General features: G+C 52.8%; 3 protein-coding genes across 9 annotated transcripts; 2 read left to right on the top strand and 1 right to left on the bottom strand.

Annotated features, from left to right (window-relative positions):
- The first annotated feature begins 1,802 nt into the window (after positions 1 to 1,802).
- On the top strand, positions 1,803 to 4,484 carry LOC108039369 (signal recognition particle receptor subunit alpha homolog). The gene is made up of 4 exons (XM_017116353.1): positions 1,803 to 1,861; positions 1,938 to 2,059; positions 2,157 to 2,810; positions 3,304 to 4,484. The coding sequence occupies exons 2-4, from the start codon at positions 1,943 to 1,945 to the stop codon at positions 4,384 to 4,386; spliced, it is 1,854 nt and encodes a 617-aa protein (XP_016971842.1). The 5' UTR covers positions 1,803 to 1,861; positions 1,938 to 1,942; the 3' UTR covers positions 4,387 to 4,484.
- Positions 4,485 to 4,883: 399 nt separating this feature from the next.
- Positions 4,884 to 6,462, bottom strand: LOC108039371 (26S proteasome regulatory subunit 6B). Of its 2 annotated transcripts, none has more exons than XM_017116355.2 (3): positions 6,312 to 6,462; positions 6,163 to 6,249; positions 4,884 to 6,103 (listed from the first exon to the last, which is right to left on the bottom strand). In XM_017116355.2, the coding sequence occupies exons 1-3, from the start codon at positions 6,345 to 6,347 to the stop codon at positions 4,982 to 4,984; spliced, it is 1,245 nt and encodes a 414-aa protein (XP_016971844.1). In that variant the 5' UTR covers positions 6,348 to 6,462; the 3' UTR covers positions 4,884 to 4,981. The 2 variants fall into 2 exon arrangements, with proteins under 2 accessions (XP_016971844.1, XP_016971846.1); XM_017116357.2 differs by having other exon boundaries at positions 6,163 to 6,246; positions 6,312 to 6,461.
- A 1,005-nt stretch (positions 6,463 to 7,467) lies between these two features.
- Positions 7,468 to 21,063, top strand: LOC108039367. Of its 6 annotated transcripts, none has more exons than XM_017116352.2 (4): positions 7,468 to 7,662; positions 8,279 to 11,027; positions 11,090 to 16,271; positions 17,696 to 21,063. In XM_017116352.2, exons 2-4 carry the CDS (start codon positions 8,336 to 8,338, stop codon positions 20,280 to 20,282), a joined length of 10,461 nt encoding a protein of 3,486 aa, XP_016971841.1. In that variant the 5' UTR covers positions 7,468 to 7,662; positions 8,279 to 8,335; the 3' UTR covers positions 20,283 to 21,063. The 6 variants fall into 6 exon arrangements, with proteins under 6 accessions (XP_016971841.1, XP_016971837.1, XP_016971839.1 ...); XM_017116348.2 differs by having other exon boundaries at positions 7,468 to 8,076; XM_017116350.2 differs by having other exon boundaries at positions 7,468 to 8,076; positions 8,144 to 11,027.
- The last annotated feature ends 90 nt before the right edge of the window (positions 21,064 to 21,153 follow it).

Below are 21,153 nucleotides of genomic sequence, written 5' to 3'. Positions count from 1 at the left end.
AAGATGTGTAAAGCAAAAGAAAAGGTGTTTTAATTTTTGACGAAGAACAAATGAGATCTAGTTTCGTTATATGGAAGGATGGTTTTGAACGAGCAGAAGACCGACTGTTCAAAAACACTGGCTATCCCAACCAAAGTAATTATTCATTGAAAGCTGCACTTATGGAAAAAATAATAGGTGTGTTTTTTTTCTTTTTTAACTTTCTATTTCTAATTTATATCTTTCTAATCTCAACAAATCAAATTTTTTTCATAACTTAATCCCATTCATTGTCTTTAAAAAAAAAAGTAAAAACAGTTTCACAAATCCTTTAATATAACACTAAATTAAATATTTTCTTAAGTCCGCCAATTTTGGTTGGTCACAATAATAGGTGTACAAAGATAAATGTTTAAATTAAATTAATATTTCACTATGTTTGGTCTTTTTATTCCCTTGCGGAGCATATTATACATAAATTGGTCATATTTGTTTATACCCTTGCAGTGGGTATTATAATTTCAGTCAAAAGTTTGCAACGCAGTGAAGGAGACATTTCCGACCCTATAAAGTATATATATTCTTGATCCGCATCACCAGGAGAGTCGATCTAGCCATCCGTCCGTTTCTACGCAAACTAGTCCCTCAGTTTTAAAGCTATATGCTTGAAACTTTCCCAAAAGTTGTCTTTCTATTGCAGGTAGTATATAAGTCGGAACGAGCCGGATCGGGCGACTATATCATATAGCTGCCATATAACTGAACGATCGGAAAAGCCATAACTTTGGTGTTTTTAAAGTAAGGAAGTTGGGATTTTCTATGGGTTTTATTTTTGGACAATTAATCCGACCTACCGAATTTCATAAGGATCGGCCGACTATATCCTATAGCCGCCATATAACTGATTGATCGGAAGTGCCATAACTTTGGTGTTTGTAAAGTTAAGGAGTTGGGATTTTCTATGGGTTTTATTTTTGGCCAATCAATCCGACATACCATATTTCATAAGGATCGGCCGACTATATCTTATAGCTGCCATATAACTGAACGATTGGAAATGCCATAACTTTGGTATTTTTAAAATTAGGAAGTTGGGACTTTTTATGAGTATTAAGAATGTATCAAATGAATAATTTTGAAGAATATAATTTACAGAATATTCTGAAAGGGTATATCAACTTCGGCTCCGTCCGAAGCTAGCTTTCCTTTCTTGTTATTTGTTCTACCCTCCGCAGCAAAAGAAAAACAAAGAACAGCTGTATATAGCCTCCCTTATTTTTCTATAGCAACTCAGCAGGCTGAGTTTTAAAACTAGAGACTTAAAACTTCCGCAATTGTTTCCTTTATGTGTAAGCAGATTAAGTTTAAAAGCAGCGCTTATCGGGCGTCTATATCCTACAACATTTTTGTTAAGTTTTTTGCTTCTGAAGATATTTGTTTACCCTGTATAAAACATACAACTTTTTAAATCAATTTCTTATGTGTACAATGATGACATTAAAACTACTATGTAAAAGCTGTTATAAAACATATCTAGAAAAATTTGTTTGTTTTCGAAGAACTAAGCGTATATCTCGGTGTTTATTGCCTAAACTATCATATTTTATATAATTTCGGATCCATCTCTTGGGTTAAGATTTTCTTAGTTTTTAATTTATATAAAAAATTAAGGATTGAGGTGCATTTTTTTATTGAGCGCCAAAACTTGAATATATTTTTTGGTGAGACCATTTCTCCGTTTAGTAGGATAGTTTTTCAGCTATTCGATAAAATACCACGCAAAAGCAGTGAAAGTAGTGGATTTTTGAATACTCGTTACAGATGGGAGAACATCGATGACGCCCTGCCAAACATCGATATTACCTCTAGCGGACGTGGAACGGTAAGCTAAGCTAACGTCAAATTTGATGCAAATGAAATGCAATAAACTTTGTCGCGTTGTACTGCCGGATTCGTAGCTAAAATGTTGGACTTTGTGGTGATATTCACCAAGGGCGGCGTGGTGCTGTGGCACTCGAATGCGTCGGGGAGCAGCTTCGCCTCGTGCATCAACAGCCTGATACGTGGCGTTATCCTGGAGGTGAGTGAAGTGTAGAGTGTGGTGTTGATGAGTTGGAGTCGGAGTCGGAGTCGGACGGCGACTGTTTGTAAATGGATACTAATCCTTTTTGGCCCAGGACCGGAACACAGAGGCCAAGTACTTCGAGGAGGACCACCTGGCCGTGCAGTTCAAGCTGGACAACGAACTGGACCTGGTCTACGCGGCCATTTTCCAGAAGGTGATCAAGCTGAACTACCTGGACGGGTTCCTGGCTGACATGCAGCTGGCCTTCAAGGAGAAGTTCGGTGGCATTCCGGCCGCGGAGCGTCTGGGCGGCGACTATGATTTCGACCGCGAGTACCGTCGGGTGCTCAGTGCCGCCGAGGAGGCGTCCGCCAAGCAGGTGAAGGCGCCCAAGGCCATGCGCTCCTACAATGAGTCGCAAAAGTCCAAGAAGACCGTCGCCTCGATGATCCAGGACGACAAGAAGCCGGCCGAGAAGCGGGTCAACATCCAGGAGAGCCCCCCGCCGTCCAAGTCGCAACAATCGTCGCCGCCAGCCTCCATGGACGACATCATACGGGAGAACCGGCGCAAGCTGCGCGAGAAGCTCACGCCCACCAAGAAGACCTCGCCCAGTGACCCCAAGCCCAGCAAGTCCACTGCCTCCGAGAAGGCCGGCAAGAAGCCGCGTGTCTGGGATCTCGGCGGCAACTCCAAGGACGCCGTCATGCTGGACCGCTCCAAGGATACGCCCGAGGATGTGCAGTACCAGAACATAAACAGCGAGGTGAGTGAGGCTGGGAAATAATGAAACGATTCTGGTGAATCAGTGGCAGCTGCTGCCTTTGAGCCAATAGCTTTTGAGGGTCCTGCATTTTCACTAGACCTTACAATAATAACTATCTCAATTGGCCTAATGCCATATTTAGTGGAGTAAACCAACAAAATTAAAGGTTTTTTTCTTGCAATCGAGTTTTATTGAGATACAAAATTGCATGTTTTAAATGAATTATATTTTATATCTTAACCGAAACGATTTCGAACTCTCTTTTCACTACCAATATTCGTTTTTCCGTTGTTGGATCAGAAATATATATATGTTGTAAAGTTTCGTTTAAAATTTTGTATTAGCCATTCAAAAATTATGGATAAGAAAAAACCAATGAAAATTTTTTGGCAATCTCAGTATAATTCTACCAAGTTAGGATTTCCTGCTTGATTTGTGGGTCTTAATATCCAAATGTATTTATTTTCGTATACTTTTCTTTTCCGGGCGACAGCTGGTGGGCACGATGCAGGGTGTGATTCGCGACTTGGACGTGGAGAGTGAGGACGAAGTCGAGGACGACGACGAGTCCTCTGAGGAGGAGGAACAGGTGCAGTCGAAGAAGAACAAACGCGGCGGACTGCTGTCCTACTTCAAGGGCATTGTGGGCGCCAAAACCATGTCGCTGGGCGATCTGCAGCCGGCGCTGGAGAAGATGCGCGACCATCTGATATCGAAGAACGTCGCCACGGAGATCGCGGCCAAGCTGTGCGACTCGGTGGCCACCAGTCTGGAGGGCAAGCAGATGGGCACCTTCGACAGCATCGCCAGCCAGGTGAAGGAGGCGCTGACCCAGTCGCTGGTCAGGATTCTCTCACCGAAACGGCGCATCGACATCATTCGCGATGCCCTGGAGTCGAAGCGCAATGGCCGACCGTACACAATAATCTTCTGCGGCGTCAATGGCGTGGGAAAGTCGACCAATCTGGCGAAGATCTGCTTCTGGCTGATCGAGAACAACTTTAACGTGCTGATAGCGGCCTGCGACACTTTCCGTGCCGGCGCCGTGGAGCAGCTGCGCACACACACCCGCCACCTGAACGCCCTGCATCCGGCGGCCAAGCACGACGGCCGCACCATGGTGCAGCTGTACGAGAAGGGCTACGGCAAGGACGCCGCCGGCATTGCCATGGAGGCCATCAAGTTCGCCCACGACACGCGGGTGGACGTGGTCCTCGTGGACACCGCCGGACGCATGCAGGACAACGAGCCGCTGATGCGCTCGCTGTCCAAGCTGATCAAGGTCAACAACCCGGACCTGGTGCTCTTCGTGGGCGAGGCTCTGGTGGGCAACGAGGCCGTCGACCAGCTAGTCAAGTTCAACCAGTCGCTGGCCGACTACTCCTCCAACGAGAACCCGCACATCATCGACGGCATCGTGCTGACCAAGTTCGACACCATCGACGACAAGGTGGGCGCCGCCATTTCCATGACCTACATCACCGGCCAGCCGATTGTGTTCGTGGGCACGGGTCAAACGTACGCCGACCTCAAGGCCATCAACGTAAACGCCGTGGTCAACTCGCTGATGAAGTAGCTCCCTCCAGGCACCTATCCCCTTCCTAATGCTCTTTGTTTACCTTCCCTCTCGACCGAATCAAATACAATGCTATTGTCTATTTTGTTGTTGAGTAAGTGGCGCTGTTTTTGATTGGGTGTGGGTGTCGTGAAAGCTCGTTTTAAATGAACGCATTTAAAGGTTAGAGTTTATTCAAAAACGTTTACCGAAAATATTAATCTAAGCTTTTGAATTAAATAACTTTCTATACTTTTCCAATACTGATATAAGTACTCCTGCTATTATTTTAGTAGAGATTGACTGTAACTCAAAAAGTGTTTGCTAATGTAATAACTTTGTTATTTTCCTTCTCGAGTTGTATAGTTGGACAGACCACGAGTTTTAATTAATGTGTAATTATAAAAGAAATCTACAAATATTAAAGCAGCTACATAACTTTAAGACTGCTAAGCTGACAGAAATAAATTGATTCCCGAAAGCAAGTCGACCCAACAAAGAAGCCATTCCTGCAGCACTTCGAATACGAGTTGTTTTTATTAATGATATAACTTTAGGCGTACAAACGAGAGTGTAGTGTTAAGGGACAATGGGAAGGAAAAATGTTATTCTTAATCTATTTGTAGAACTCGTGCTCCTGCTCGTCCTTCTTAATGTTGTTCTTGTAACCCTTCTCGAAGTCCTTGGCTAGGACGATGTAGCGGTTTTCGCGCACCGCATGCATACCCGCCTCCTGGCAGATGGCGTTGATGTCGGCCCCAGATATCTTGTCCGGCCGCGCCACAAACTCCTCGAGATCGACGTCCTCGCTGAGGTTCATCTTTGAGGTGATGGTGGAGAAGACGAGACGCTTCTGCCGGCGATCGGGAAGCGGGAACTCGATCTTTCGGTCCAGACGACCGGGACGCAGCAGGGCAGGATCCAGAGTGTCCGCCCTGTTGGTGGCCATGATCACCTTGACGTTGGTGGTCTGATCGAAGCCGTCCATCTGGTTGAGCAGCTCGAGCAGAATGCGCTGCACCTCGCGATCGGCGCCCGTCTGGGCATCGAATCTCTTTGTGGCAATGGCGTCGATCTCGTCGATGAAGATGATGGCCGGCGCATTCTCCTTGGCCAGCCGGAAGACATCGCGCACCATGCGCGGTCCCTCGCCGAGATACTTCTGCACGAACTCCGATCCGACCACGCGGATGAACGAGGCTGTCGTGTGATGGGCCACCGCCTTGGCCAACATGGTCTTGCCACATCCGGGTGGACCGTACATCAGGACTCCTCGCGGGGGGTCAATGCCGATCTGCTTGTACAGCTCAAAGTGGGTGAGGGGCAGTTCGACGGCCTCCCGGATCTCCTGCTTCTGCATGTCCATGCCACCAATGTCCGCATAGCTCACATCCGGCTTCTCGTCGGGCTGCAGCATGGAGATGGAACTGTCGGCCTCCGGCGGCAGAACGTCCACCAGGGCATTGCTGTGCTTGTGCAGGGCCACCGAGGCGGAGGGCTTCAACAGTTCTCTATCGATGGTGGACAGGATGCGCACGTAGTAGTTGGAGCCGGTGGTAGAGCCCACAATGCCTGTGTTCTGGTCGACGGCCTCCAGGAACTGGCCGATCACCAGCGGCACTGACTGGATGCGCTTCACCTCCTCCTGGGCATGGAGGTACTCCTTCTTAAGGTTCCGCTGCTCATCCTTGATGTACTCCTCCTGGACCTCTATGAACTCCAGGGTCTTTTGCAATTTCTGTGGACTCGAAAAGGATTAGCTGGCTGCCGACTGGAGGGGAACACTGCTTTGCTCACCTTGTAGCGCACATACAGATCATCAATGTCCAGTTCGTCCAGGGAACTGTGCGCATCCTTCGGCTTCAAGTCGGAAAGCTCGTCCTGCTGGCGAAAGGGGATGTTAACGGATATTATCCAGTTCAACCGGTGCAGCCCCAAACACTTACCTTCTCCGGCATCAGTATGTCCATATTGTACGGCATTGTTTCCGTCCAGCAGTGAGTTTTAATTTGGTTTAGTTTAGTTGCAAGACAAGACAAGAAAATGACTCGTCAAAAACAAGCCAACATTGCTGTGGGGTGGCAACGCTACCCGGCTGTCACGCTGTAATCGATGGTCGGCTGGTGCCTATCGATATGTATGTTACTGACAGGCAAACCTTCGCATTATTCTTCCGACTCAATCATCGAAAACACAAATAGGCGTGGTTATCGAAAGGCGCAAATAAATGTCCTTTTGTCAATGTCGGGACAGGTACTAGTATTTTCTACCTAGGTAATGCACTTGGTATTTGTGAAAACAAATACTTCGGTAAAACCAAGGTACACCATTTTCCAATTATCTAAGAAGGGTAAATGGTAAAAACAATAGTACAAGAACGGTAATTTTTAGATTTCATTTGGTTTTTTTGTATACAATTTACTCTTTAACCAAAATCACATTTCATTTTACCCTTTATGCCAATTATAGCCGACTTCCACTGGCTCTTATTTCAGATTATTCAAAATTTTGAAACGAATCATTTAAAAAGTATACATGAGGAGGAATTAGCTTATCTTAAGAGTGCAGTGGAATTGAAATGTAGAAGTGGCATTTATCAAATTCAAAAAGAAAAAATTAAAATTTGTAGCTTCCAATTAGACTTTTCTCCAACTATATAAAATCCAATACAAAGATAAGTTTAGAAAGTACTAAAATGTGTACAATGTGTCTAGGTACTCCCCTTTTGTACATAAAGTCATTATAGCCAGAAATGTAATAAGGTTTAAATGAATAAATGCATCATATAATTTTTGCAAATATGTACCTTCTTTAAAATACTAATTTTTCAATAAGTAACTCTAGAGTTATAAGATTGACAATTTGAATTCGATGCTTTAATTTTTAAACTTGCAGCTCAAGTAATTGCTTGGCAACCTCTGACTATCGATTTATTTTGTATTGCATATACTAGTTCTATAGTATTGTCAATAAAAAAGCGTTTAATAATAGTAATATCATGTTTTTCAACGGGGAGTTATCTATTAACCTGGTTAATAACTATCGATAGTCGAAGCACTTCCCTCGCGACGGCCCAACAGACAGTGTGTACACACTGGTAAACCCGACCATTTTGACGCGATTTCGATTTCTCATAAAAAAAAAAAACACACATTAAACTCGGGCGCTCCTGCTGCTGTGTTGTGTGTGAACGAACCAAATATATGCACATGAGCTGGAGGACAGTGAAATTGAATTAGTGTTTATATAGCACATAGATGGCTGATAATGCCGCCGCCGAAAAATCGTTTGGCCATCGTTAGTATCAGAAAGGGAACGAGTACGAGTACGGGTACGAGTACCAGAAAGTATCGTCGTCGTCCTGCCCCCCGTCCCGCCCCCTTCGTCGCCGCCCCCTCTGCGCCGTACGCACGCATCGATTTGGGCTAAACGTTAGATACCTCCTAACGCAGTTGTTAGGGTGGAAAGGCAATATACAAGGAAAAAATAATACCACACCATATAGCCACTCTATAACCGAAATGAACTGAACTGAACCAAACTGCAATGCCGTGCGTTGGCTATTCGCGTGCAATCCGTTGATCCGATCCGGTCCTGGGCTGGTCTGCATCCGCATCCCCCAATCCCAGCCAGAAAAGTGCAATACACCAGAATCGAAGCGACACGAAAACCAGGACAGACAAAATCACAAAAGTCAAAGTGGAGTGGAAAGTGGGTAAAATGCTATATTAAACCTGAGGAGTCGAAAATGTTTATTGTATAATTTCCTATTGAGCAGGTGTGCTTGTGTGTGTGTGCGAGTAGTTTTTGTTTTTTCGCTGCTTCTTCTTGCGGTTTATTTGTCAACAAAAAGAAGAAGGAAGAAAGCAGGGCACAGAGTAATAATTTGTTGTTCGCTTCACACTGCTTGCAGGAGTGACGAAGCAGTGAACTTGTGCAACGAACCGTTCGACGACCCATTGGCCTCCACATGAAGACCATGTCGCGCTTCGGCCTGCGCCGTGGCTTCAAGCTCTCGGAGGAGCAGGTCAACGGCAAGAATCCAATTGGACCGGCCACGCCCCCAGCTCCCGCTGCCGTTGCTGCTGCCCCCAGTCCGCGCAAGAAGCGGCAGCCCAGGCAGGAGGAGGCGGACGTGGAGCAGGAGGAACCTGAGCCGCACGACGAGCCCGATCCGCACGAGGCGGAGCAGGAATCGATCTCGCTGATCTGCAGCCTGCCGCTGGAGCGGCTGCCCCGCCTGGTGGAAAAGTTGCATCAGCTGACGGAGGAGCGGGAAAGAGAACGCGAGCGAGAGCGAGAACGGGAGCGGGATGAAGCCGCCGGGCTGGGAGGAGCAGCGGGCCACTCGAAGGTCCTGTGTCTGTACTGTGATAGAAAGTTCGCCTCCGGCAAGCTGCAGGCCAAACATGTGGACAAGTTCCACACCGAGCGGCAGGAGCGGCGCTGCAGCGGCCGTTCCACCAGCTCCAATTCCCATCCCGCCGGCGGCTTCCCCGGTTGCCAGTGGTGCGGCCAGCAGGCCAATCGGCGCCAGGCCACGCCCCCGCAGATCTGTCTGCCGGCGAAGCATTTGGAGCAGCTGTTCCAGCACCTGAGTGACCAGCATGCGGACAAGTACTTCGGCTGCCAGCCGTGTCGCCTGCGCTTCCAGGATGCGGACCATTTGTCGGGGCACCAGCGACAGCAGCATCCGTTGCCGGAGGATGCCCCCAAGCCCGGACTGATGGGCGCCGACGAGCCGGTGCTGTTTCGGCTCGGGCTTACCCAGAACCGGCTGCCTAGCCATCGGAATCGCAACCAGCGCAAGGAGGAGGAGCCACCGCCCCTGGCCACGCCCAGCAGCAAGTCCCGGAGCAGCAGCCGTGCGGCGGCGCAGCGGCAACAGCTTCAGCAGCTGCAGTTGCAGCAAGCCACTCCGGCTGGAAATCAGGCTCTGCAATCGCACGATGCGGTCAATCCGGACGCAGTCTTTCGGCTGCCAGCCAGCTTGGCCTGCGTCTCCTCCTCCGCCGCCAGCTCAGTGTTCGATGACAAGTTCTACAAGGATGTAGTGTTCAATGTGCGCCACAATCTCCAGAATCACCTCGACGGCCGGCTATTCACCTCCCCATCATCATCATCATCATCGTCGTCCGCATCTCACAAGCCGGAACTCATTATGCTGCACGGACCCAGTCAGGTGGGTCCTGGCGGCGCCTCCTACCCAACGCTGCTGACCGCGGAGCAGTTCGGCGGCACGGGGGAACTGCTGCCGCTGGCCAAGTTCCGTCGGAGACCGCACACCAAGCACAGCTGGAAGTGGAAGTGGGACTACGTGAAGAAGTTCACGCTGATCAACGAGGGCGGGCGGCTGGTGAAGAAGCTGAAGCAGCCAAATTACCTGGGTCTGCGCGATCTCTCTAAGCTGGACATGTGGACGCAGCTGACGATGCGCCAGAAGCACGATCTCTCGCTCTCGCAGGCGGAGGAGCAGAACCAGGAGCAGCGCCGCCTGCTGGAGCAGCTCAATCTCATACTTGACCACCGCCTGCTGCCGCACATCATCCTGGAGCAGAACGAACAGGCGGTAATTAAGTGCGAGAACGAGGAGGATGAGCCGGTTGGCCTGGATACGCATGCTGGGGACGATCTGCTACCTCAGAGTTTCGCCGACGAGAGTTTCCTCTCCCTGCTTCAACTACAGCCGAGAACCGGGACCAGCGATCAGAATCAGGATCGAGAGCGGGAGCGGGAGCGGGACCACGAGCGGGAACTGGAGCGGGAGCGGCTCAGGAACCGAAGGGCTGTCGTGCTAAGCGGCGAGTGGGCGCGCCCACGGCTCTACCTCTGCATCTGCTGTGGCGCCAAGTTCGATCAGCGCAAGTCGCTGGAGGAGCACAAGACCTTCCGCCATTCGCACATCTACGCCACGCACTACGAGGTCGTGGGACGGGAGCTGTTGGCCGGCAACCTGCTGCGCCACCTCTTTATCCCCAAGCGGGCGCTGTGTCGCTTTGCCGCCGCGAGCAACTGCATACGGTGGCCGCAGATCGCGCCTGCCCCAGTGCAGCAGCCCAAGCAGGAGCAGGAGCGTGTGCAGCCGGAGGAGGAGACCAGGTCGTCTGCCTCCTCGCGCTCATCGTACGAGGTGTCCACGCCCACTCCGCTCTCGGGACTGGAGCAGCAACAACCGTCGCCGGCCTCGGGATCGGGCACTGCGTCTACATCGTCGTCGTGCTCGCCCAGCTCATCCTCTGCCTCCACCCTGATGTCCACCGCCCCCACCGCGATGTCTCACTCCACCTGCACGTCCTCGACAGCGACCACGACGCTGTCCTCCTCCTCGTCCGCTCCTTCCAGCTGCACCAAGTGCGGCCGCAAGTGTAGCGGCCTCATGGATCTCTACCGCCACATGCTGGACTGCTCCGGCGACTATGTGTGGTCGCTGGCCAAGAAGCGCAAGTATCGCTACTACTGCGGCACCAAAAAGCGACGGGCCTTCTCCAAGAAGCCGCTCAAGCAGCTATCCGCCCGCAAGAAGGAGAAGCTGGAGGTGGAAGTGGAGGAGGGCATCGGAGACGGCGAAGCCGAGGGAGATGGTGAGGGCGAGGCAGAGGGCGAGGAGAGCGGCTCCAGTTCGTCCAAGTTGAAGAACTCGCCACGCCAAAGGCCCAGCGATGGTAAGACCTCTCAGTGAATTCCTAACATTGACCCAATCTAATATTTCCATTTCCCATTCCAGCCGAATCCATTCGCAAGATGCTGGAAAACCTGCCCGCCAAGCGCATTTGCAAGAAGATCTTCCCCGTGGACAACAAGGCCAAGCGAAAGGCCAAGAACAAGGCCAAGGCCAAGTCCATGGCCAAGTCGCTGGTCAAATCGAAATCCAAACAGCAGCGCAGCAGCACAAAGAGAATCTACAATCAGCACTTGCTGCGCACCACAAGATCACGATCGAGATCATCGGTGGTGGCCACGGGCTCCTCGTCCGCCGCTGTCGCCGCGCAGCATCAGCGCAGTCGTCGCAAACAGAAGCAACAACAACAACATCAGAAGGCAAAGCAGGATAAAGTCAAATCCCCGCCAGAACCGACAATTGAATTCGAATCGGAGCAATTGCCAGCCAAACCGGAGGCGAAACCCCCCGCACCCGCACCCACAGCCACTGCCAAGTCACAGTCGCCCGCTGAGGAAAAGCCATCCTTGCGGCTTGAACTGCCACTAACCCTCCCAGAGGCAGCTGCTCCACCGGCCTCTGTTCCGGATTCGGAGCCAGCATCGCCCACTCCCAGCAAGCAGCTAATGCCCACACCGCCCACAACCCCTGCGCCGGCTACCAAATCCCCGCCAGCTGCCGCTGTTGCTCCACCCTTCTCTGCCAGCTCTCGCCTGTTGACGCCCAATTCGAGTGTGAAGCGCAGCAAGAGGATTAGCGACTGCATAGCCATGCTCACCGGCAAACTGGAGGAGAAGCTCAAAACAGAGCAAGTGCCACCGCCTGCGCCGCCGGAAAAGGAGAAGACAACTGTGGAGCAAGAGAAGTCGCCGGAGAAGGGGGACATGGCAGCACAGCTGGTGGAGACACCTGTACTTGCGGCTGCAGAAAAGGAGCGAGTGCAGCCAAAGACGCCCAAACGTAAGGCTGTGTCCCGGCGAATCATCAAAGTGGATGCCACACCGGAGCCCGTGTTGGAGTCGATACAAGTGCGGAAACCTCCGGCGGAGCTGCCAGAAGGAGTTAAGGTTCCTGTAGCAGCCGCGGCGCCTTCAGTTCCGCCTCCTACTTTGGTGCCAACTCCTGCTGCCCTCCCACCTCCCGTTCTCAGCAGTATGCCAGTGCCCGCCCCGGCTCCTCCGTCAGGTGTGGCACCAGCTCCTCTGCCAATCACTGCACCTGCTCCTGCGCCAGTCGCTGCACCTGCTCCTCCGCCAGTCGCCGCACTTGCTCCTCCGCCAGCCGCTGCATTGGCCCATCCGCCTCCAAGGCGCACGCCCACGAAGGCGGCAACCAAACAGATGGCTGCTCCACCACCGAAGCCAGCCTCGTTGGCCGCCCTGAAGCAGTACCCTCCGCTGGAACCACTGCTTGCCGTGCCGCCTACTAATCCGGCATCCGTACCCGGGGCCGTTCCCCTCGCTGTGCCCGTGGCAATGACGTTGGGAATGCAGGGAATGCCAGCTCCACTGCCGGTGGGGCCAGTGCCCGTGAACGTTAGCATGCTGCCCAAGATGCCACTGTATATGCCGCAGCTCCAAGCGAATCCGAATCAGAATTCCAATCCCGCGCCGACCACCATGTTCGTGATGGACCATCAGCCCCTGAACCTGACCAGCCACCGAGGAGTGCTGCAAAAGCCGCTGATCAGCGGCACAACGGGGGACCCTGGACTCGTTGGCCTGCCGCATCACCGCGCGGGAGGTATGCCCGCCAGGCGGCAAACGATCTGTGGATTCGAGGCACGAAACTTGATCGGCTTGGACATGGATATGGAGCCGCTGGATCTGTCGAAGAAGTCGAGCAGAAAGCCGTCGCCGGTGCCGCCGCCTAGGATGCCGCAGGAGCTGCCAATGCCACCTGTCCCACTGCCATTGGTAACGGGAGCAACAGGACTGCCACCTCAACAGCATCCAGGCGCTCCGCTTCCACCGCCAGGTGCTGCCTTGGTTTCCGGCCAACTCGCAATGCCAGGCGGAGTTCCTGCGCCTTTGGCCTCGCACTATTACTCCAACCTGGATCTGCTCAAGATCCCACAGGTGCGCAATCCTGGCACTGGCGTGGTGGTGCCGTCCAACGGTCCACCGCCAGTATCCATGTCCGCATCCGTTGCCACGCCCGTTCATCCCGTGAAGAGTTCGGGCGGCAAAAAGCGCTCACTGGAGGGAACAGGGAACTCCAAAAAGGACCACGGGAAGGGCCAGGCGAAGGTGTGCCCTCGCATGGATGAGGTGGTCAACAACCACATCGACGATGCCATTAACTCGGTCATTATGGCTGTCCAAGCGAGTCTGCCGGACGACGATGAGGAGGAGCAGGCAAGGAAAGACAAGGAAAGCGAGAGGCAACGGGAACGAGAAAGGGAGAAGCAAAAGCTGGAGGAACCGCTGCACAAGACGAGCAACTGCATCTTGGCGCTGCAACCCTCCGCGGGATTGCTCCTGTCACCAGGCTTGGACAAGACTCAGCCTGTCAATGCTATTCCTGCCGTTGTTATTTCTCCCGCTGCTCCTCCTCCCGTGGCTCCTGCCCCACAGCCCGTGCCTGCCAAGAATCTGACGCCCAAGAAACGTTCCATGCGCTCGCGAACCATCGACTGTCGCTCTGCTTTGCTCGCCCTGGAGGAGACTTTGCCGGTGGCGCCATTGCAGCAGTTTATCTCGCTGCCAGTGAATGGGGATGCGAAAGTGGAGATGCCTCAGCTTCCAGATACAATCCAAGCTCCAGCTCCAGCTCCTGTTCCAGTTCCTGTTTCTGATCCAGCTGCTTCCCTTCCAGCTCAAGGCCCCATAATGAGTGTTAAGGAAAAGAAGCCGGAAACTATCCCACCGGCGGCCGATCCGACGCCCATTCCAGTGACCTCGCCTGCTGCCTCTCCTCCGCCAATGGAGCGTCAGTCTCCGGAATCTCCTGATCCTGTCGCCGGGATCGATCCACTGCCGGAGGCGTCTGTCCCTGCACCTGTGCCGGTTTCCGTCATTTCCGTGGCGCCGGCCTTGCCGCTGCCACCCCGCACTGCCACGCCCCCGCCCACCACGATGGCGGAGACCAACTGCAGCTCCCTAATGGAGGAGCACAGCAGCAACCTGAACAACAACACCTCCTCGGGTTTCCACAGTCTGGCCCAGTCGGAGCAGCCGATTCCCACGACGGCCACGCCAGTGGAGGAACCCGTTCCTCCGCCCAAGGAGGAAGTGGAGCTGCCCGCCAAGAAGAAGCAGCGTCGGCGACGGAAGAACGAACTGGCGGCAATTGTGGCCGATCAGCTGCTGGAAAGCTTCAAGATCGACAATGCGCGAAGGGATAACCTCAAGAAGCTGGAGAATCTGGCGTACGAGAAAAGCGAGGACTTGCTGCTCACGGGGATGCTCCTCATGTCCAGCACCAAGCGCAACGCAGCCCTAGGGACGTCCTCGGCCGCTGCCGCGAAGCTGGCGAAGAAGGAGGCCGAGGTGGGGGCAGAGGCGCCACCAAGTGCCCCGGTGCGCGGCAGGCCGAAGCGCCGCCAGAGTTGCTACTACCGGCGGGGAAAGGCCGGAGGAGTTGGTGGCGGTGGCAAGGCCACCAACGAAAACATCAGTCTGCTCAAGTCCTCGCTGGAGTCCTTCTCCATCGGCATCGAGAAGCAGCTGCTGGCCAAGGAGGCCAGGGAGGCCAAGGACTCGCAGCCGGCGGCGGGGGCGAGCGGCCTGGCTCAGCCACCAGCCAGCTCCATCCTGCGACCCAGCATCCTCAGCAGCGCGGTGGCCAGGGATCAACAGCAGCCAAAGCAGCAGCAGCAAAGCAGGCAGGAGAAACAGGAGCAGATCCCCCAGGCGGCCACTTTCAGTCGTGATCCACGGCTCAACAAGAACATACACAAGGAGCAGGTGGAGCACAAAGATCCACCTAAGGAGCAGCCAGCGCCAGCGACGAACGACAATCCCGAGGAGGAGGACAACTACCTCACGGAGATTGCAAAGAACGTGAACGAGAAGATCATGTCGGCCACCACCAACGAGGACTTTGAGTTTGCCCACGACGAGTTCGACGGGGAAGGGGATCCCGACCAGGATCAGGACCAGGACAAATACTATCGCCCACCCACTTCGATGAGCGTGCGCAGTGCGCCGAACCTGAATGATGAGCACTCGAATTTCGGTTCCATGTGCGACGATAACACGAACACCGAGGTGATGGACATGGACCTGGATGATGAGATGAGTGTGTATACTAGTTACTCGCAGGATCTGGGACGCGGAGGACGCGGGCGCAGAAGAAGGAGGCGCCGCAGCGTGCTGCTCACGCGGCGTCCCAAGAAACGGACGCAGCGCAGCGAACTGGATGCCGAGAAGTATGGCTGCAAGCTGTGCGGCAAGAGCTTCTTCACGGCCACCTCGCTTTCCAAGCACAACATGACCCTGGCCCATGTGTCCAAGGTGTCTGCCCAGGAGTACCTGCAGTCGCAGACAGCTCCGTCTAGTCCGCAGGATGTGCACGACCTGGAAAACTCGAGGGAGCGACAGGCCGAGCTGGCAGTGCAGCACCAGGAGGAGCAGCATCTGGCAGCAGCTGCGCAGCAGATGAGAGCCTCGGTGCTGATGGTACCCTCGCAGATGGCCCATCAGGAAAGGGAGCGGGAACGGGAGCGCGAGCGCGAGCTTCAGAGGGCTCAGGAGCAGGAGAGGATCCAGCTGCAGAGGGAGCAGGACCATCGCCAGCAGCAGGAGCAGGTGCACCATGTGATCACAGAGGCGAGCCTGCGTCTGCACGACAACCAGCACAGTCCGACAGCTCCAACCGCCTCGCGCCTCAATCTCAATCCCGACGAGCGTCTCTTCTACGAGTGCTGCAACATCCTGAAGAGCGCCGAGACGCCGCGCACCCTTCCCGGCGGAGGAGCCGGTCCCGCCACCACTTCTGTGATAGTGACGGCGGGCAGAAAGCAACCGCCTCCGCCGCCAGCTTCGCCCTCGCCATCTCGGTCGTCGTCGCTGCCACCACCGGCATCGCCATCACCATCGCCATCGCTTCCACCGCCTGCGTCCCCGTCGCTTTCTCTGCCGCCACCGGCCTCGCCGTCGCCGTCTCCCTCGCCGCCGCCACCCGCAGAGGCACCTGCTCCTGTTCCCGTTTCAATTCCTCAGCCAGCGCCTGCCGTGTGCCACCAGCCGGTCATCCAACAGCTTTTCCGCAACCCGCCTGCAGTTACGCCGACCACAACGCCCACGTAAGTTCCCACTGCTCACAAAATATAACCAGTAGTTATTGAGAAAAAGGGTGGTTTAAACCCGTCTTCACTTTACGCCAATTATAGCCGGCAATAATAAAGAACAAATGGTATTTAACCTATCCGCAGGGTATTTAATAATCCCTTAAATAATCCCCAAATAAGGAACCTTGTTTACTTCTTAAATTTTAATTTCGCATTACTGTATGAATTATATATAGAATTATATGGTCGTCACCAAGGATATTCATATACAGTTGATAGGGCTTATAGTTTATAGATTTTGCATACTTATGCACTATAAAAGTAACGATGTATAGACTCAAAAAATTCGTCGCGAAAAACTCGTATACTCAAATTAAAAAGGCTTCCCTTGATATTTTTGGTTAGAATTTGGTGGGCCTGGATTGGATTTATGGGAGAGTTCCGATAAGATCGGACTTTGATTTTTAAGTTTTGATAACTATTTTTGTCGTATAACTTTAGTAAAACTTTTAGTTTAGAATGCAATGATTCAGCACCAAGTGCTTCATTTAAAAAAAAAACAAGAAAGAACGCTATAGTCGGGTGCCCCGACTATCAGATACCCGTTACTCAGGTAAAGGGAGTGCGAGGGAGATGGAGATAGAAACTTTGATCACGCATAACTTTTTAACGAATGGTCCGATTTGAAAAATTTCTTCTACATTTCGATAGGTATTGATAAACACAATAAAACTGCATTTTTACTTTTCCGAAATATTTAAATTTTTAAAATCGTATATAAGCGATTGTGGGCGTTAAAGGGGGCGTGGCACCTTTTTGAAACAAACTTGCGCTGCGTAGGAACTCCTAGAATCTGCTTGCAAAATGCCAATCTTCTAGCTTTTATAGTTTCCGAGATCTCAGCGTTCATACGGACAGACAGACGGACAGACGGACAGACGGACAGACGGACAGACGGACAGACAGACGGACAGACGGACATGGCTATATCGACTCGGCTAGTGACCCTGATCAAGAATATATATACTTTATAGGGTCGGAAACGCTTCCTTCTAGCTGTTACATACTTTTGCACGAATACAATATACCCTTTTACTCTACGAGTAACGGGTATAATAAAGCGGAAAGTAATTGATTCAAAAGTACTTCAATATTCAGGATCTATTATATTTATTATTGAGGCAGAACTTTATATTATAATAAAAAATTATATTTTATTTTTTCGAAATATATTTACGAAATAAAACTACAGTCAGTTTGTAGATTGTAAATTGCTCGGTACTGATAATCTTGAGTTAGAGGAACATTTCCAAATTATAAATTTCTTAATACAAAATCTAATCTTGATCCATTAATCGGAAGTCGCTCGGGCATCATAAAGACTAGGATCTTGAAACAAATATCTCAGCAGTTTACTCATTCGGGAAATTTCTTTTCAGCAATCACAACAGGCTCTCGCCCAGCTACTCGGCGGTGTCCCAGTTTTCGGCCACCACCACGTCGCGCTTCAAGACGAAGGCCGCCATGAAGGGCTACGAGAACGTGAACATGCAGCTGGACATGCTGGAGCTGGCCAAGTCGGGGAGAGGGGTCTGCAAGCTGACGGAGTTGGCGGACATTGCGCTGGGCAGCGAGAAGCCCGGCGGCGACTTCCTGCCCCACCTGCCGCCCGCACCGGCTACTCCTGCGGTGCCAGCTCTACCGCCTGCCATCCAACAGACGCCCACGCCAACGCCCACACCCACGCCCACAGTGACGCCCACGGGTCCATTGGAACAGCAACAGAGCTCCACGTCCTCGAAGACAATCATGCACGCCTCCATCATCAAGGCGGCGGCGGGCGTGGCCAGCTCAGCAACCCTTCCTCCGGCCTCCGGGCGGATCATCATTCCCGACCGGCCGTTCAAGAACATTGGTCTGGAGGAGAAGGCCCCCATTACGTTCCAGAAGCCCAAGACGTGCGTGAATCTGCTGCAGGAGCAGGATAACAACAGCGTCTCGACGGCCAGTTACTCCGACCGGGATGATTACGATTTCGGGACCCTGAGTTGCGACGGCGATGTGGAACCGGAGCAAGAACCGGAGGTCGGGGTGGTTAGCGCTGCGCCAGCGCGCGTGGTAGTCCCCCAGGGAGGGGGTCACGCCGTGTCGACTTCAAGCTCGTCATCCTCGTCCTCCTCGTCGGCGGAGAATACCAGGAGTGGTAGTCGGAGCAGCAGCAGCAGTTCTAGTCGGGCCACTGCCAAAACCTTCGAGAACAAGTCGCTGATCATGGGCCGGATTTTCAAGCACGCCAGCAGCGCCAAGGCGACGGCAGTGATGGCCGCCTCGGCGCCAATGTTGCCCGGCCCCAGTGTGGTGCCCGGCCTGGCCAAGATGAAGGCGCTGCCCAAGAACCAAGCGAATCTCGACCAGATCTTTGACGAGTTGCGTGGCGGCGGAGCTAAGGCGTCCGAAATGGAGGGCTCGCCATCTATGGTGCAGGAGAGTTGGGAGCGTCATCACCCGCAGCAGCAGCAGCAGCCACACCACCACCATCAGCAGCATCACCACCACCACCATCACCACCACCACCACGTGGAGCCCATGGCGGCGCCAGCAGCTCCGGCCGCGCCTGCGGCAATGCCAGCGCCCAGTGCTCTACCACCGGGCAGAAAACCGAAAAATGGGACGGCCAACACTGCCAAGAAGACTAACAAATCCGCGCCGGCCAAAGCAAAGGCCAAGTCGAAGGTAGCCACCGTCGCCTCTGGCTCTTCCTCATCCAATCGCAAGCCCCGAAAGGATTTGACCAAGCTGCAGTCCGAGCTGGGCATGAGTCACGAGGAGATCGAGCAGCTGATCGACGAGGGCCAGCGTAAGTCCAAGCGTCGCTGTGCGACCAACCGACCCAAGAAGCTGGTGGAGACATGGAGCTCCGATGAGTACGAGGAGTTCCTATCCACCAAGGACATCATAGCGCTGATCGAGCAAAAGGAGCAGCAGGAACAAAAGCGGAAGCGTAAGACTAGTGAGGCGAACATCCAGCCGGAGCCAGTGGCACCTCCAGTGACCAGCAAGAAAGCCCAGACTCCTCAGGCGGCTCCAGCGAAACGAAAGAACCGCGCCAGCGACAAGAAGCAACCGCCAGCAGAAGTAGAGCAGCCAAAGTCGCGGGCCAGGCAAAGGAACCAGCAACCACCATCTGCACCACCACCACCACCGCCACCACAACCAACTGTTGTCAGCGCACCTCAGCCAGATGTGGTGGCGCCTAATCCAAGGGGAAAATCCAAAGCATCCGCGAAGAGTAGGACTCCAGCGACCAAGGCAACCAACAGTCGGAAAAAGCGCGGCAATGAGAAGCTGAAGGTGCAACAAAAGGAGGAGGACGAGGAGCAAGCAGAGCCGGAAGTGGAACCACCAACAAGGACGCGCAGCTCAAGGCAGCAGCCCAGGGGAAAAGCTGAGCAGGAGATAGAACCACCACCACCAGCACCAGTGGCGGTAGCTCCACAGGAACCCCCAAGGGAGAGGATCAAGGCGCGGTACTGCAATCCACAACAGCAGGCGCCGCCACCGCATCCCAGGAGCAGCTCCGTCGCCACCACCAGCAGCACCACCAATAACAACAACAACAGCAGCAGCAGCAACAAGAACCTGAAGGCCAAGCGGAAATCCCAGGCCAACCGCCAATCGCCGGCGCGAAGAAAGCGGCCGGCGAGCGAGAAGCAGCTGTACTACTGGAGCAGCTCCAGCGACGATGAGTTTGGGCGCCTGGACGACGAGGGCGAGGCAGCCGATGCAGGATCCAGAACAGGAGCCGGCAGCGAGCAGAGGGACGGGGATCGGCTGGAACTGGAGCCGGAAGAGGAGGCGTCGCCGTCGCCCGGCAAGCACTTCGAGGAGAACGAGCCGTACCAAAAGCACGGCTGGATCGTGGGCGACTCGCACAAGAAGCTAGTGAAGCTACTGGCCATCGCCAAGGGCAGCAAGAAGGTGGACAACTGTGGTGTCAAGCGGCGCACGCCCAAGCGCAAGTGCTAGGGGTGGGTCAAGGACGTAGAGCGTCACCCGGAGAATCAGCCACTGGAGGAGGGCAGCCTCCTTCCAGACGAGTCATAGCCATAGGCCTCGAGGGCGGAGTCGGCGCGGGCAGCCGACGACCCATCGCCGCCATCGATCACATACGTACTGCCATTGTGTCATCGTTAAACGTTAACGCCAGTGCCAGGATGGGATAGGCTGGGGCTGGAGCTGCAGATGCAGCTGGACAACCCAACCCTCACGCTAGTCTCCAGCCACCAGCCACCATCCGACTCCTGGCCTTGGTCCCATTAACCGTATGCGGAGTATATGCAACATATTTTTCTTTTTCTTTAAACATCTAAGCGTTACATTATTTAGGTTTTTTTTTATTAAATGTATTTATAATTAATAAATAAAACAAACAAAAAAGCGAAAAAGCAACAAATATAAATTTGAGCACAACAATTAATCCAGCTGACTTTTAATTTTGCGAATTAAACTAGTGTAGAACTGGCGAAAGAAACAGAATATCAAACTAAAATATCGACCATTTAAAAACATTTCTGTTTACCATAAAAAAGAAATTGCAAGGTTTTCCTCAATTTAACTTCTGTTTTATTTTATATTTTACAACTAACGGTATCTTTACATATATAACATGTAAACAAAATAGAGTTAAGGAATAGTTAAAAAAACGTTGAACACAATGGAAGCGGCGGCGTGCGGCGGTGCGAACGCAGGAGTCTCGGCGAGCTCACATCCAGACTGTTTGTTATGATGTTGCTGCTTTTGCCAAAGGATAAATGCGAAGCAAAACAAAGTTCCATCAAGGATTAGAATGTGTATGGGGAGTCAAAAGAGGTGTGAATCTGGCTGGATGCACCGATGT

Source organism: Drosophila rhopaloa, unplaced genomic scaffold (genome assembly GCF_018152115.1).
Source record: "Drosophila rhopaloa isolate 14029-0021.01 unplaced genomic scaffold, ASM1815211v1 contig_3, whole genome shotgun sequence".
Taxonomy (NCBI): Eukaryota; Metazoa; Arthropoda; class Insecta; order Diptera; family Drosophilidae; genus Drosophila; species Drosophila rhopaloa.
The sequence above is the reverse complement of the archived record's forward strand: the minus strand, read 5'-3'. Positions and strand labels throughout refer to the sequence as shown.